General features: G+C 36.0%; 1 protein-coding gene across 7 annotated transcripts in view; it reads right to left on the bottom strand.

The window, feature by feature from the left end:
• Bltp1 (bridge-like lipid transfer protein family member 1) overlaps positions 1–16,702 on the bottom strand; it is a 210,274-nt gene that overhangs the window by 174,609 nt on the left and 18,963 nt on the right. For all 7 annotated transcript variants that reach the window (XM_055626230.1, XM_055626234.1, XM_055626233.1 and 4 more), the window contains exons 10-15: positions 15,013–15,092; positions 13,233–13,383; positions 7,929–8,085; positions 7,489–7,567; positions 5,315–5,406; positions 4,284–4,401 (exon numbers count right to left, since the gene is read on the bottom strand). In XM_055626230.1, coding sequence (XP_055482205.1) covers positions 4,284–4,401; positions 5,315–5,406; positions 7,489–7,567; positions 7,929–8,085; positions 13,233–13,383; positions 15,013–15,092 — 677 coding nt within the window. The remainder of the gene's footprint in view (positions 1–4,283; positions 4,402–5,314; positions 5,407–7,488; positions 7,568–7,928; positions 8,086–13,232; positions 13,384–15,012; positions 15,093–16,702) is intronic.

The raw sequence follows: 16,702 nt of genomic DNA, 5'->3' as shown, positions 1-16,702 counted from the left end.
ATAGATAGATAGATAGATAGATAGATAGATAGATAGATAGATAGATAAGTAAATGGGAAAATCTTTAAATTGAAAAATATGAAGTAACTCAGAAAGTAAATGTCTGAGTTCATTTAAAAATCAGCTGTCATGTACATATAGCTGCCATCCACATATATTAAAGAGGTAAAAATCCTGACTTAATAAAATGGCAATCTTAACTGTAATTAATTTCATTAATAGGATATAAATAAAATATAAATAAAATGAAAGGTCTATGACTATTAAGCTTTTCTATTAAAAGAAAAAATCAGTATATCAAACTTAGTTTAAATACACCTTTATTTCACTTAAAAATTAGTGTTACACTGTATTACAACTATGTTTACCGTTAAACACTCACACACACTTACTGTTTTATCTTCTAACAAAGGAGGTGATTATACCAAAACTACAGATACAAACATTCCATGTACAAGCTTCATAATGGCTGACCTACATGCAAACATCTCTACTTCATAATGGCTGACCTACATGCAAACACCCTCACTCTCAAACAGTATCTTCTTCCCCATTTCAATCAGGTAGACACTGTCCTCAAAACCAAAATTATTCAGGAAAAACATTTTAGAAGATGCTTAAATTTCACTTCTAAATGCCAGCCTATTGAAGAAGCCCGACTCTATTCCTTTTTCCAAGTTTTATTCCTTCAAAACTCATTCTTGAAGTAATCAATTTCATAATAAAATTTGTCATTTTCCAGACTAACTTCCCCACTTTTCTCCCTAATAAACTCTTACATTCCTACTCAAACTACATATCTTGTCTGAAACTAATATAGTCATCTCTCCATAACCTTAATTTTAATCAACCATGGGTTGAAAATTTTATTTGTATATGAACTAAACATGCAGATGTTTTTCCTCATATACTGCAAGTATTTTTTATGAATTATCTACACTGTGATAAGTATTTTAAGTAAACTGCAGATTAATGGCGATATACAGGATATACACTCTATGTGCCAGAACCATCATTTTATAGAAGGTATTGAGCATCTACAAACTTTCTATCTACCAAAGAACCAAAGACCTATGGAAATCATGGAATGGCTACACTGCCATTCCTATCCTTTCTGCAGAAGGAAAACAACCACTATTAATAGCAAGTGCTATAGAAAACACAAGGTCTGTAGTCCAAACACTGATCTTAAATGTTTCCTCTACTTCTGCTCCAGTAAGTTTGTGCTTCAAGTTCCTAATTGTTAACTCAGAGACGATAAAGATAGTCTTGGTTATTTGAGTCATGTAAAGAAGATATAAATTAACATGCTTTATAAATGGCAAAATGTTATGTAAATCATACCTAATGTATTATACCAAACTCATATTATAAAGACCATTCCCACCATTAATAATCCTTCCTTGTTTTCTCTGAATGGCTTCAGGGGGTGATGATTTCCGATGTCCTCCAATCTTAGATGCGTGCTAACACCATAGTTCATTCTAGCTCAACATATATATGGTTTGTTATTATTTCATTTTCTGTCTAGTATGTCTGTCAATGTACTTGAGACTAATAAAGCAAAACAAGAATAAAAAAAAAAGTGGTATGTCCATAGGTTCTCTGTGGGCAGAAATATATAGTCTTTGTTTTGAATTATAAGACTTGGAATGTCTAGTAGAAACATTTATCTTCCATATACTTGTACTGGTTAAAAGATTGACATGAAATTGGTGTAAAACAGAAATTCAAATGGTCTAATATTTCAGAAATCAATGTAGTTTCTAAATAAGTTCATTTGCTAATTTTTATTTTAACAAATCTTATGTAAGTTTTTCTTCAGTAGTAACTGAAATGGTGCAAATAGATAATTTACACTTTATTAAATCTTAGGCTTTAAAACTTCATTTGAAATTTTATGATATCATCAAATAATATTGTCTCCAAATCAGTTTCTACAATATCTTTACTGATAAAAATTTAAAAGTAGGGTTATTTTGCATACATAACAGACACTATTCAGTTTCCACTACAAGAGACAATAACTTCAAACTGTTTAACAAAATCTCTATTCAACTGAGAGGCCAAATGAATCCAAGAAAGATGAAAATTAAATTCTTAATCAAAGCCCTATGATATCACCTACCACCTACCACCAAAGTGCTAGTAGGTCAAGGAAGATTGCTATAGCAAGTGATCTAGTGTGTTAGCAGTCACAAGGCAAGAAGCAACTCTGTCTTAGAAAAGACTATGGTACAATAATCAAAGAAGTGATTGCAAAAAAAACATTTTTATTAACATCTGCATCAAGCACTTGTTACACTTCAGTAGCACATTTTTCTTTACACCAAAAGCTGCTCACATTTACCAGATGGTCTTAAGAAATACTGTGATTAGAAGCACTGGGCTGGAGAGACGGCTTAACCATTAAAGGCTAGGCTCACAACCAAAAACCAAAGAAAAATGAAGTACTTTCTTTATGCTCTTTTTATGTGCAAGAAATTTAAAAATTATAAAGATAAAATTTGAAAATAAATCTAAAAAAAACACATCAATAACTTACTTTATAACTAACTTGTTAGGTAATACCTTATAAATGTCTATCAGTTGTTATTAAAGCTTTGTATCATTCCATTATTCTTCCCCTAGCCCCCATTATAGTGATCTAAGCCAATCTAATTACTTCCAAAAAAGACTTCAGTTCCCACATTTGTTTTATAGCTTTTACCCCCGGAGCTTCATACTTATAATAAAGCTCTGCCCCACATCCAAATCTCTAGAAAAAATCTTTCACTATTGAAGAATAATGGGCATTCCCTCACATCAGCTGGAAAATTGCTTTCCTATGGATTCTACCAACAGAGAAAACAATTCAAGCACCGTGACCAAGGATATTAACTAAAAGCAAAGTCACTATTAATTTCTAAGAGTCGGCCTTTCTGGAGAATTAGTAAATCCAAAAGGTACTCTAGAAGTTACTACAACGCTGCCATGCCTTTCAGAATCAATATAAAATGGTAAAATGGGACAGTTATCTGACAGATGAGATAAGTGGTTCAAAAACATTTTTTAAAGGAAATACAATGGAGTATTACTCAGCTGTTAAAAAAATGTCACCATGAAACCTCCTGGCAAATGAATGCAAATAGAAAAAATCATTCTGAGTGAGTGAACCCAGAGTGAGAAAGACATGCATGGTATATACTCAGTTGTAACTGGACACTAACTATAAAGTAAAGGATAACCATGCTACAATCCACAGACCCGGAAAGTTTAAGGAACAAAGAGAACTTAAGGATCTTCCTAGGAAAGACAAATAGAATAGATTTCATAGGTAGACTGATGGTGAGTGGGGACAGGAACAGATAGGATCAGGTCGGGGGGATGACGAGAGAGAATACTGGCAGAGATGACTGAAATTGGAGGACACTTCAGGAGGGAGGGAAAAACCTAGTGGAATAGGAACTCCATGGAATCTACACTAGTGAAGACTCCTAGTAATGGGGGACATGGAACTTGAACCAACCATCTTCTGTAACCAGGTAAGGCCTTAAGTGGAGGGACTGGGACACCAACCAAGCTACAAAACCTCCAACCTACAGTTTGCCTGGTTGCATGATGTGAAGCCTAACACAGTAGTTATCAGAGATCCGAGAGACCTCATTCAGCAATGATGGGAGTGGCTGCAGAGTACCACAGCCAAACATTAGGAGGAATGCAGGGAGTCCTACAGAGGATGGGGAGGACGGATTAGAGGAGCCAGAAAGCATCAAGGATACCACAGAACATGGCTCACAGAATCAACTGACTGGGACTCATATGGGCTCACAGAGACCAGGGAGCCTTTATGTTTATGAAGTTTGGTGTTTTGGTGGGATTCTTAACAGTATGCTGGGGGTAGAGTGGGGTCTCTCTGACTCTTTTGCCTGCCTTTGGGACCCTTTACCTCCTACTAGGTTGCCTTATCCAGCTCTGATGTGAGAATATGTGCCTGGTTTTACTGTAGCTTTTTATGCTGCATTTGGCTGATGTCCCTGGAAAACCTGCTCTTTTCTGACAGAAGGTATAAGGAGTGTGAGGGGGGTGGATCCAGGAAAAAGGGGAGTTGGGGAAAGAGACTGGGAGGAGGAGAGAGAGGGGAAACTACAGTTGGGATGTAATATATGAGAGAAGAATAAATAAATAAATTCATAAGGAAAAAGAATATATCATCACATCCCTATATTAAATATAAACATAAAACCTACAGAATATAAATAAGCTCACCACAATAATCACTCTCTACATTTACCAGAAAATACCTGTAAAGAAGTGCTTCTGTGCAAAGATGAAGTGGTATGTGGCTTTATAAACCTCTAATTCACACTGCCATGTCTGTGGCATGTTCCAAATTCTAGGATAGCTGGCATTGATATGGAACTGCAAAACAAATGTTGAGAGCTTAAAATATGACAATGCCAACAGCACCAGAAATGAAGTCACACATACTAGTGAGTAATTAAAACTTATTTTCCCACTGAGTTGAACAGAAGGTGTCATTGAGAATTTTCAAACTGTTGTAGCAAAAGATCATTGTCACCAAACAATACCCAGATCTTTGAAATATTAAGCTTTGATGTGGCCAAACTTCTCTGAGAGCAAAGATCATTTTCTGGTTTCAGCAACACATCACATACCAACCAATGTAGCAGGTAGCAGCCCATGCCCCTAATTCCTCCTTTGTTAAAGGGAGGAGGGTAGAATACTATGGAATCTATCATAAAACCTGACTTTGGCATTTCCACAAAGGAAAAGGCTACCTGACTGGGAACAGCACTGTTTTATATAGCCACATTAACCAGCAACCGCTTGAGAATTCTAACGAGTGATGAACTGTAATGAATACTGAACGTGATGGTTTTAATATTAGATTTTTACATAATAATAGATTTTCTATAGTAATTTTATATTATTCATATACTGACTACATGTTTTATACTTATGAATGCTCCAAGAAATAAGTTACTTTTTTTTTTCAACAATGATGACATCAACTTAACCCACACCAACAGAAAAGAATGCCCAGAAACTGAGGCTAAAACAACATACCTGACTGTTTATGAATGCTGTCACAGATAATTATAATAAATATTATGTGGGGTTTTCATAAGCAAAAGGCAGTACAAACCACTGGGAATCTATCTCTCTTCCCAAGTTTTGTATAGCCAGACTACCTACTGGGCAGTTCTTAAATAAGAATACAGGTAAGTTTTAGTTTTTGAAATTTCACACTAGAAAATTAAAACTAAATCTGTAACTACTAAATGTACACATATCATATATTTAGACTTACTGCTAACATTTCTGCTTCTAGAAGGGTCCGATATTGCATGCTGGTAGTAGCATCAACATGTAATAGCTGTCCTTTAATTGCAGGGGTATAACCTAAGAAATAAAAACATAAACTGTAAGAACCAGAATAAAAAGTATGCAATTAAAACTTTTGGAGTCGTGGATAGCTTTTATGTGTTCTTAGATTCAGTTTGCAAGTATTTTATTGAGTATTTTTGCATCAATGTTCTTAAGGGAGATAGTTCTCTTTTTTTGTTGCGTCTTCGTGTGGTTTAGGTATCAAGGTGACTGTGGCCTCACAGAATGAGTTTGGTAATGTCCCTTCTGTTTCTTTTTTCATTTCTTCCCTGACCCAGCTATCACTGAGTAGACAGTTGTTTAGTTTCCATGTGTATGTAGGCTTTTTGTTATTTCTGTTGTTGAGGTCTAATTCTAGGCATGCACCCTGCTGTAGGCTTTCTTTTCCATCCCAGACATCTGAATTTGAAAAATATTTTACGCTTCTGTGTTTGGAGTCATACCTCCACAAAGTCATCTTAAACCAGCAAATTCTTTAACAATTTTTGTTACTTTTTATCCATTTGGGTATATGTCTGTGTGGAGGTCAGAGGAATAACCTGCAATTGTATCTTCAGCACCTGAGATTCTCTCTTCCATCTCTTGTATCCTGTTGGTGATGCTTATGGGTTCCTGATCATTTCTCTAAGTTCTCCAATACCAGGGTTTTCTGTTTGTGTTTTCTTTATTGATTCTAATTCTGTTTTCATGTCTTGCACCATCTCCATCTGTTTGAATGTGGATTCCTGTCTTTCCATGATGGCCTCTATTTTTTTGTTCTTTTCCTCTCTATATGCCACTACTTGTGCCCCTACCTGTGCCTCTATTTGTTTGGCTGCATTTGCCTGTGTTTCTTTGAGGCTTTGTTCATTTCCTCTTTATGTGCCTCTAATAATTGGATAAGTATAGCTTTAAAATCATTTTCCTATGTTTTTGATGGATTAAAATATCCATTTATTTTGGGGTTTGCTGGTGAAGCCATGATGTCCTGATTTTTGTTAGATGTGTTCTTATCCCGACCTATAGCCATCTGCTTATCTGTAACCTTCGTTGTTTGTTCCTGGAGTCTGTACTTCAGACTGGGTCCGTCTGTCTTTGGTGTCTGGAGTATTCTTCAGGAAGATGAGAGAGGTCTACTGGTTTGAGAGTGGATGTTGGTGATTCAGCTGTAGCTAAGGAGGAAGGTCGCAGGCGCGTACGCACAAGCATGGGTGTGTGCGTGGCAGTGTGCCTTAAGGGAGAAGGTGCCAGAGCTTGTAGATGCCAGAAGGGTGGAGCTTAAACGTGGGGGGAGGGATGCTTGGGAGGGTACAGCTGCATGTATGTGCACCAGATGTGTGTGTGGTGACCTCAAAGACCAGAAAAGTGTTATGGATGATTGTAAGCCCCCATGTAGAAACAAAATAAGTCCCCTGTAGGGGCAGAAAGTGTTAAATGTAAAGCATCTCCCCAGCCCCTGCATTATGAATTTAAAAGGTAAAAAGCACTCCTATATTTGAACTATTATTAATTTTGCACAACCTACAACTTCCTTTCTCTCCTGTGATACACTGTAAGTAAGGCATTTCCAACAGACTTTCTTAACAAATAACTACTCTGAATTAGGCAGTGCTAGAGAGTCTCAGCCCCCTCCTTCATGGACTCACATGACTATTATTTTAAAGCCAGCTAATATAATGGTTAGTTCTTCACAAAAACAGATCTAGAGTTGGGTGAGGATATGTATTATGCCATCCTCAGTCACTGTTTCAAAGGATTACCTAAACAGGAAAGCCCACATGTTGTAGCTGTCTCAAAAAAAAAAAAAAAAACAAAAAACAAAAAAAAAAAAAAAACATAAGTGCAAAGCTAAACAAGAGATTTTAAATTCTTTCACTACACATAAGTTATAATTGTAGAAGTTACTTTGATTTCAACATGGGTTCATGGGTTCAAAAAATACATGGTATCTCATAAATAGGTACTATTTTATATATAAGTAAAAAACTAAACTATTTAAAAGAAAAAAAATAAAAATGAAACATTACTAATGTTAATCTGGAAGGACATTTAGCATTTTAATACATTAGCATATTAATCATGTCACTAATCATTTCAGACAAAATAATAATAGCTTACCATTTTCTTCAACTGTCATTGGAATATTAATTTCTAAATATGAGCCAGCCCCTACATTTACATGTACAGCATTTGTTTCCTACCAAAAGAACAAGATTAATTTATATTATTTAAATATATTTATTTATTATACTTATATTTCTATCATTTTACTTTTAAATTATCAAAGAAATATAATTATTAATAATATAAACTATTAAAAATTCATAAAATCCAAGATTCAGATTTAGAAATGTCCATTGTTATTCCTATTAGTCATTATTAATTTCTTTCCAGTTTTTAGCACTTCATAAAGTATTATAAAATAAAATGCACAAAATTATTTAAGGAGGTATAGGGAGCTCACAGAAATGAAGCTAAGCATAGAATTATGACCCATAAGAATACTCGGAAGAGCAATTTCCACATTTTAAGTACTATTTTCTATCTTTAACGAATACCCTGTTTTTAGTAAACAGCAAGTCAATGGTGGCATCTGCAATAATATTCATTCGCAGTTCAAATGCAAGGATCTGTCTTGGTCTTCCAGGCTGTGCAATCTCAGAAACTTTCAGAACTTGATAATCAGGTGGAAAGAAAAACTTCCATAAACAATCTCTACATGAAAAGGAAAAAGAGTAATAGTGTGTTAGTCAAACACAAAATCATACTTTAATCTTACATTAATCTTACATTAATCTTACATCTTTCTCATTTGACAAGCTACTTTTCCATATCTTATACTTCTAAGTATCAATAAGCTTTGGATACCTTGTAATACACTACTACCAAGTAAGACATGAACAGGCCCTAATTTAAGTGTAAGTGAGTTGTGAAAACATGCTACAAGCACATCAGTTGTGTAAATTATCAAGAAAGAACTGAAAGAATATTGAAAGAAGAAAGCTTAATTCATCATACCTCCCTCAGCAAGTGACAAATCACTCTGAGGAAATCTGCTCTGCTCCCTTGTCTATAAAATAAGAATAACTTATCTCATGGAGTGGCATTGAATATGAAATTAAAATATTTAACAGTGTGTGACACATGGAAGAATTTTTGTATTGTTTTCAGTCACTCAAAAAAAAATCAATCTTTCTATGTACAGGTATTTTGTCTTGTACATTTATCTGTGCATTGCATGTGCTTGTAGGCAACAAAAGAGGGTGTCAGATCCCATAAAACCAGAGTTACAGACCATTGTAAGGTACCATATGGATGCTAGTCATCAACCCCAGGTCCTTTATAAGGCCAATCAGTGCTTAACCATCAAACTATCTCTCCAACTCCCTGCAAACACTTTTAATCAACATAATATCAATACAAAACAAGGAGAAATATATTCTAAAAAGCAAACAAGTATTTAGATGCTGAACTTAGTATATGCCTCCCTATATCATTTGACAAAGATGAAAGAACCTAAGAAATGTTCAACTCAAAGCATCTTCCTTTTTTCTTTTTTTAAATTAAATTTTTTTAATGTTAGTTACAGTTTATTAACTTTGTATCCCAGCTGTAGCCCCCTCCCTTATCCTCTCCAAATCCCACCCTCCCTGCCTCCTCTCCTCCCTGCCCCTTTCCAAGTCCACTGATAGGGGAGGTCCTCCTCCCCTTCCATCTGACCCTAGCTTATCAGGTCTCTTCAGGACTAGCTGCAATGTCCTCCTCTGTGGCCTACCAAGGCTGCTCCTCCCTCAGGGGGGGAGGGAGGAAGAGGTGATCAAAGAGCCCGCCACTGAGTTCATGTTAGAAATGGTCTCTGTTCCCCTAACTAGAGAACACACTTGGATACTGAGCTGCCATGGGCTACATCTGAGCATGGTTTCTAGGTTATATCCATACATGGTCCTTGGTTGGAGAATCAGTCTCAGAAAAGACCCCTGGGCCCAGATGTATTTGGTCCTTGTGGAGCTTCTGTCCTCTCCAGGTCTTACTAATTCCCCCTTCTTTCATGATTCCCTGCACTCTGCTGACGGTTCGGTTACGAGTCTCAGTATCTGTCAAAGCATCTTCTATGTGAGCCAATATTAGTTTAGTATAACGTCCGGTAAGAAGGAACCAAACTGAGCCATTTTGAATAAAACTCCCATTTTGAATAGTGGTAAAATAAAGTTTAAGTTCCCAAGACCTCCCTGGGTAACCAACATCCTTCTTGGCACAAAGAGACATATACGAAGATAACTGACATCATATAGCTGGCAAGTTGAGACATGAATGTTAGGCAAGTCACCCCGCCATAGATGAATAATCCAACCAATGGGAACAGGATAAGTGTACCACAAAGACATGTTCCTAAGAAATCCACTATCCCTAAGTCCTGATTGTTGAGATAACTTGGCACAGATGTTTGTGGATTGCAGTACCATTCTGACTCAGGTTCGCACTTCAGCTCCTGAGTCTGTTCTGCAGCCTTGATTGATCAGCAGCAGCCTAAGAACTATAAATTTTTGTCATCTGCTTAAATACTGTTTAAGATGAACATTCAAAGACGCAGTCAGCTTGCTCTGGGATCTGTGATGTCACCCCTGACTGGTCAGCTTTTGCTGCCTAATTCAGATAATTCTTGTGACTACTTGGATTGTTTTGGATTTTCAGACCCAACAGTCAGAGAAGGTAGCAGTGCATGTCATTTAAATAATACAAATGAGTAAGTAATGCTACTTACTCTTTTTTAGTATCATTTATTACCATGACAGTAAATGCTACTTAAAATAAGAGACTCAGGAAAATGTAAATAACAGAACAAAGTCTGAAAACTTATATTCACAGAGTTCAACTTACCATCATTACATGAAAACACACAAAAGAAATTCTGCAAATATCGGAGGCTCACAACAAAGTACAGACAGAAAATACAGCACAAATAAGTTACTTTAAAATTAATAGAAGACTAGTTTTTAAAAACTTTACAGGTATACTGTATGATACTCAAGACTATATAGCATTCCAGATAATCAAGAGACTAAAGCAAAAGGATCACTTGAATCCAGGGTAAGGTCAGGTTGAACAAGACAAAACAAACAAGCAAGTCTTTTAGAACCTTCTCATTACTATAAAACCCATACATGCAGTTATTATTTATTTGTTTGTTTTCTGTAGGTCTTGAACATTAAATACGCAAGCCCATGGCTTTCTAAGTTGGGGGTCTCACTTCAAAGCTCAGCTGGCCTCCAACTCACAATTCTCCTACCTCGGCCTCTGGAGTGCTAAAATGACAGGCATTTATCACTGTACCTGGCCACGGTTTTTTATCAGAGATCTCTAAACTACCTATGAGACCATCGGGGCCATTCTCTACTGTTCTTATTCATTCTTCCTTGACTATTCACACTCTTTCTCTTCCCCTGGCAAATCTCTACTTATCTTTCATAAACTACTCTCACAATGCCTCTAATAGGTCCTCTATTTACTGTGCTAACAATAATGCAAAGTAGCTTACTACAAGCTACACTGTGCCCTAAAAATTGATGTTTAAATCCTAAGCACAGCCTTGAGAACATGACTGTATTTAGTTACAGAGACTTTAGAGATGGCAAAGTCTGCACAGGGTCATCAGAGAATATCCTAATACTGTATGGATGGTATTCTCCTTAAGTAAGGGATCAACATACTCCAATAAGCTTCAATAAGAGGACTGGGACATATCCTCCTCTCATGAAGGTCACAGGGAACCAAGACTGCTAACACTTCCAAGTGGGGTTCTTGGCCTCCAGAACTTGGTCAAACAAGTTTCTGCTGCTGAAGTTCTACCCCAGCAAAACTTTGCTATTCAGTCCTGAGAAACAATTACTGTTTGTCTAAGCCTGTCACTCTGACTCTTTCCTCACTTATTACAGCTTCACTAAAGCTATGTCTTTCATGTCACTAAGTCTTTTTTTTTTTTTTTTTTTTGGTAGTATGCTGTGACTAGAGTGGAGTGGGATTTCTTTTTTTTTTTTTTTCTTTTTTCTTTTTAGTTACATTTTGTTAACTCTGTGTCCCAGCTGTATCCCGCTCCCTCATTCCCTCCCCAACCCCACACTCCCTCCCTGGTCTCCTCCCTGCCCCTTTCCAAGTCCCCTGATAGGGGAGGACCTCCTCCCCTTTCATCTGACCCTGTTTTATCAGGTATCTTCAGGGCTGGCTGCAAAGTCCTCCTCTGTGGCCTAACAGACTGCTCCTCCCCTGGGGGTTTGGGGGGTTGTCAAACAGCCTGCCCTTGAGATCCTGTTAGAAATAGTCCGTGTACCCCTTACTTTGGAAAACTACTTGGTTACTGAGCTACCACAGGCCACATCCGAGCAGAAGTTCTAGGTTATATCCATAGATGATCCTTGGTTGAGTGTCAGTCTCAGAAAAGACCCTGTGCCCAGATATATTTGGTCCTTGTAGAGCTCCTATCCTTTCCATATCATACTAACTTCCCTTCTTTCATATGATTCCCTGCACTCTGCCGAGGGTTTGGTTATGAGTCTTAGTGTCTGCTTTGAAACACTGCTAGGTAGAGTCTTTCAGATGCCTTTTGTGGTAGACTCCTGTCATAAGTTCAATGCACATCCCATTTGTCTTTCTAAATGAGGATTAATCACCTTCACCTGTGTCCACTTTCTTGATTATCTTCTTAAGTCTTTCATTTCTGAATCTATATATCCCAAAAATTCATGGCTCACAGAGGGTCAATTTGTTACTCATCAATTATATACAAAAAAAAAAAAAAACATAAAACACAGGAACCAATAATTAGGCTTAAGTTTGCTTGCAGTTTCTCCACAAACAAGTTAAAATTTGGATCAAAGTGCTCACTGAAAACTTACTTTGCCACAATATAACTATTTACAAAATCTACAATAATGGGGACTAGAGTGACGGCTCAACTATTAAAAGGACTTCCTGCTCTTCCAGAGGACTTGAGTTTGGTTCTTGGCACCCATGATGGACATCTCAAAACTGACTAACTACAGCTCCAGGAGATCCTCTCACCCCCATGGACACCTGAGTTCATGAACTCACACCCATAGACACACTTTAGTACACACAGTTAAAAATAATAAAACTATTTTTAAATATTAAGCTAGTATTCAATAAAAAATTATCAATTCACTTTAAAGATTATTAGAAATATAATTCATAGGATAGGCACTGGAGACAGTAGAAGAGAGGGAACAGGATGGGAGCCTAACACAGATGTCATCTAAAAGACTCCAAACAAGAAGGGGATCAAAGCAGATGCAAAGACTCGCACGCAAACTTTGAGCACAGTGCAGAGAATCTTATGAAAGAAGGGAGAGTTAGAAGGATCCGGAGTGGACAGGAGCCACACAAGGAGACCAACAAAAACAAAAAAGCTGGGTCCAGAGGCCACTACAGAGACTAATCAACCAAAGACCATACATAAAGAGGACCTAAACCCCCTGCTCAGATATAGCCCATAGCAGCTCAGTCTCCATATGGGTAACCTAGTATGGGGAGAAGAGACAGTGTCTGACATGAACATCGGCTGCCTGCTCCTTGACCACTTCTCCCTGGTGAGGCGACCTAACCAGCCCACAGAGGAAGAGGATCCAGTCAGTTCTGACGGGACCTGATAGGCTAGAATCAGACAGTAGAGGAGGATGACTTCTATCAGTGGGCTAGGAAAGAGAGGTAGGGGAGAAAGAGAGCGAGAGGATGGGGCCAGGAGGAGGTGAGGGAGGAAGCTACAACTGGAATACAAACCAAATAAATTGTAAATAATAATAATAAAGTTATTCTACATAAAAAAAAAGAAATATAAATCACTCTAGTACCTCTGCCTGTCAGCCCAGGGTCCATAATTAAAATCTGTTCCTTTACCACAAACAATATCTAGTCCCCAGCATGGAGGTAAGTCTTGTAATTTGCAGTCTTCACTGCTTATCTCCCCTTCTATACTCTCTTCTGTTTCTTCTGGAACAAGTCCTATATTTCAGAATATATAAAAGCAATTAGTTAAGACAAAAATTAAGAAGCTTCTTAACATTAGCAATTCAAATGTTGTAGTCTCAGAAAACCTTACACATAAAAAATTTTAGAGTCCCAGAGTGGTTTATTTTATTTGCATTTTATATATCAAATTTACTGTGTTCAATTAAAAATCTGTGATTTTTAAAAGGTTTTATTTAAACAATAAACTTACTACTTACATAAGGAATAACTTCAGTACTTAATAAAAGCATATATAAAATAAAATAAAAATAAAAAATAACTACTTAATGAAAAGTCAATAAGTAAGAAAAAAAAAAAAAGCAAAAACTTTGTTTTCTAAAACAATTCAGTGAGAAGTGTTTGTAAAAGTCTTTACAAACACTAGTCAATGTCCAGAAAACAGGTAAACTGTCATAGCTACTTCTGCGCTTATCAATTTTTAAAAGGATCTGAGGCAATCTGGCCTTGTGTGTAGACAGAAAAGGAAGAGATATTTCATAGCCTTTTTATATATAAAGTTGGATGATATTCTCTGATACTAGAACAAAATTCAACAAGTGGCACTTTCAAAAGATTACACTGTAGGCCCCGAAGGCATTACTCAATTTTTCAAATTCTCTCATGTTAAAAATCTACTGCTCTCTCTTGTATGCTGAATCTCTTATCTATGCATGACTCTGTAATATAATATACTGGTCATTTGGAAAACAGTAGCTCATTTTATAAATATTGGCAAATTTACTGTTAAACTTTTTCTAAAGCCATATATGAGTATCACTAGAAAAGCTATTAATACTGAGATGCTGTCAGAGAGCACCAAAGTTTTCAAAAATTCTAATTTTCACACAAAAAAAACATATGGTCTGTCTTGAATTATTTTTTCAAGTAAAATTAGTAATCCATGAAAAAGAGCAATGAGGCTTGAGTCAAGCAAGTGGGGGCTTTTTCTGCGCTCCCTGGAGCACTCTGGCTTGCAGCAGTGTCATGTGTTCTTTCTTCGCAGTTCATCAAAGCAAGTGCAGACTCTACTCAGGCTCAACAGGTGATAAAACTGTTGAGCCTTTACGCTTTCATCGAGGAATTCTTTTGAGATTTGGCATTTTTTGTTGAACTGCCAATGTGTGACTAGCAATGTCATGATAAAAAGGCAAGTAAAATCCTGGTCCTACACTGAAAATATAGGTTTTGTTACCACACAAATCCCTTAGAGGCAAAAAGAACAGAAGTGTGATAAAAGACCTGAAACAATCCAATAGTAGGTTCTTTTATCAAGTAAAAGCCATCTAATCAACAGTGAAATAGCTAGGTCTCAAGTTCTAAAGTATAACAAATTGTGATTTTTCTCCTCTAAGCTAAGACAAACCACCCTGTTACCACACTCCCTAAGGGTTTTCCTTAGTTATTTACATCCTCAATTTTTGAGGTATATCTATGAAATGCAATCTGCAGAAAAATATTAGTTTATAAAACAGTAATATAATAACTCAACTCTTAACACCTGACACCTTTTAAAGAAATTTAACACTCAGTCAAATTAGCAGCTTACTGATGCTAACTTTCAGAAGATTTCAAACACATAGGCAACAGCACTTCACAGGACAGAGCCGCTCCTATAAGACATACCTGGCTCATCCATGTAATAGTAGATGTCAACGTCATTCGACTGCATCACCACAAAACCTTCTCCCATTAGTCTTGGTGGTCTATGGGAACAAGGGTGAAGCACACAAGATACAGCTAAGATTACAAAATGCTCAGCATTCCAGTGGACAGTAATTAAGAGTGAAAAGAAGAAAAGAAAAGAACTATGAGGCACATGACAGGTTCTATCTTCAAAACAAAACCATCTTTCACACAAACAAGCCCTGTAACAACATTTGCATTTTACAAACTGGTAAAATGACTCTGAAAACTAATTGGTAAGTTAGTTTAGGAAGAAAACAACTGGCTTACAGTCCTCACTTTAAGTTTGGAATGAGATAAAATTATTGAGTACACTGTGCCGGGCGGCTGTAATCCCAGCACTTGAGAGGCAAGGCAAGTGGATTTCTGTGAGTTCAAGTCTAGCCTGGTCCACAAACTGAGTCCGGGACAGCCAAGACTACACACAAAAACCCTGTCTCAAAAAACAACAACAAAAATAATATATTTATATTTATATACTATATTTATATATTATATATATATTTATATGTATTACATACATGAATATATATTACATATACACGTGTATATATAATATATAATTAAAATACAGAAGTTGAATAAAACAATAATTATTGAAACATAATAAGCAAATCTGCATTTATGATAAAATATAAATGATTTGGTAATACCATTATAATCCTAGGTAAAATTTAATCCACCAGCATAATGAAGTATAATCATTCAGAAATAAAAAAATTGTCATTTTTATCTGTAACAATTTAATTACTTCTTCTCTAAGAATATTTCACTGATTAACTTAAAATAAATATAAAGCAAACATCTTGAACTTAAAATATGACATGAATGTTTATTATAAAATTTCCTATTCTCAACCTGTAGAGTTAACAAGTTCTCTGCCATATCCTATAGTACTGTCTTCTACATAAAAATTTACCTTTTAATCACTGGGTAACAGCATACATGAATGCAATAATTTTCTTCTAAATGTTTTAAATCACAAAGATAAAAGCCAATCTGGTGGGAGGTTATTTTGTTTTGTTTTGTCTTGTTTTAAAATATAATTTCATGTATGCCTGAAACTCAGTATGTAGCAAAATCTGCACTTGAATTCCTTATCCTCCTTCCTCTATCCCTAAGTGCTGAAATAAAAGTCAAGGACTACTACATCCAGTATCCACATTTTTGAAAAATACAATTTTAAATAATGTTATATAAAATAATAATAGAACATGTTTTTAGCTTACTCTCTAGTTATTTAAAACTGCAGCTCTACTCAGTAAACTTACCTATACATACAAAATTGTGTTTATCTACCAAACTTCAGAAAATCTTTAATCAAGTCTATGCTCTTCAAGAGTAAGGCCAAGTAGGCACATAGCCACCTAGAACTCATGTAGCAAAACCCTCTCTACCATGCTAGCCAGTCCTAGAGATTTTAGCAGCATATCATCCAGGAGTTAAAATTTGCTTCTTATAATTTCATAAAAACTTTAGTGTATCATAAAAACTGCTGATACAATAAAGAAAAAGCTGAAACATCACAACAGAAATTTTCCAGTTATATACTTAAAATTATACAACTTTGGCAAGAATTATCATCATAAAAAATAAGAGACTAAGAAAATAAAGATTGGGGACCATTATC

The sequence above is a fragment of the Psammomys obesus genome, unplaced genomic scaffold, assembly GCF_907164565.1.
Source record: "Psammomys obesus unplaced genomic scaffold, mPsaObe1.curated_primary_1811, whole genome shotgun sequence".
NCBI lineage: Eukaryota > Metazoa > Chordata > Mammalia > Rodentia > Muridae > Psammomys > Psammomys obesus.
Note: the sequence above shows the minus strand (reverse complement) of the source record. Positions and strands in the feature narration are given on the sequence as shown.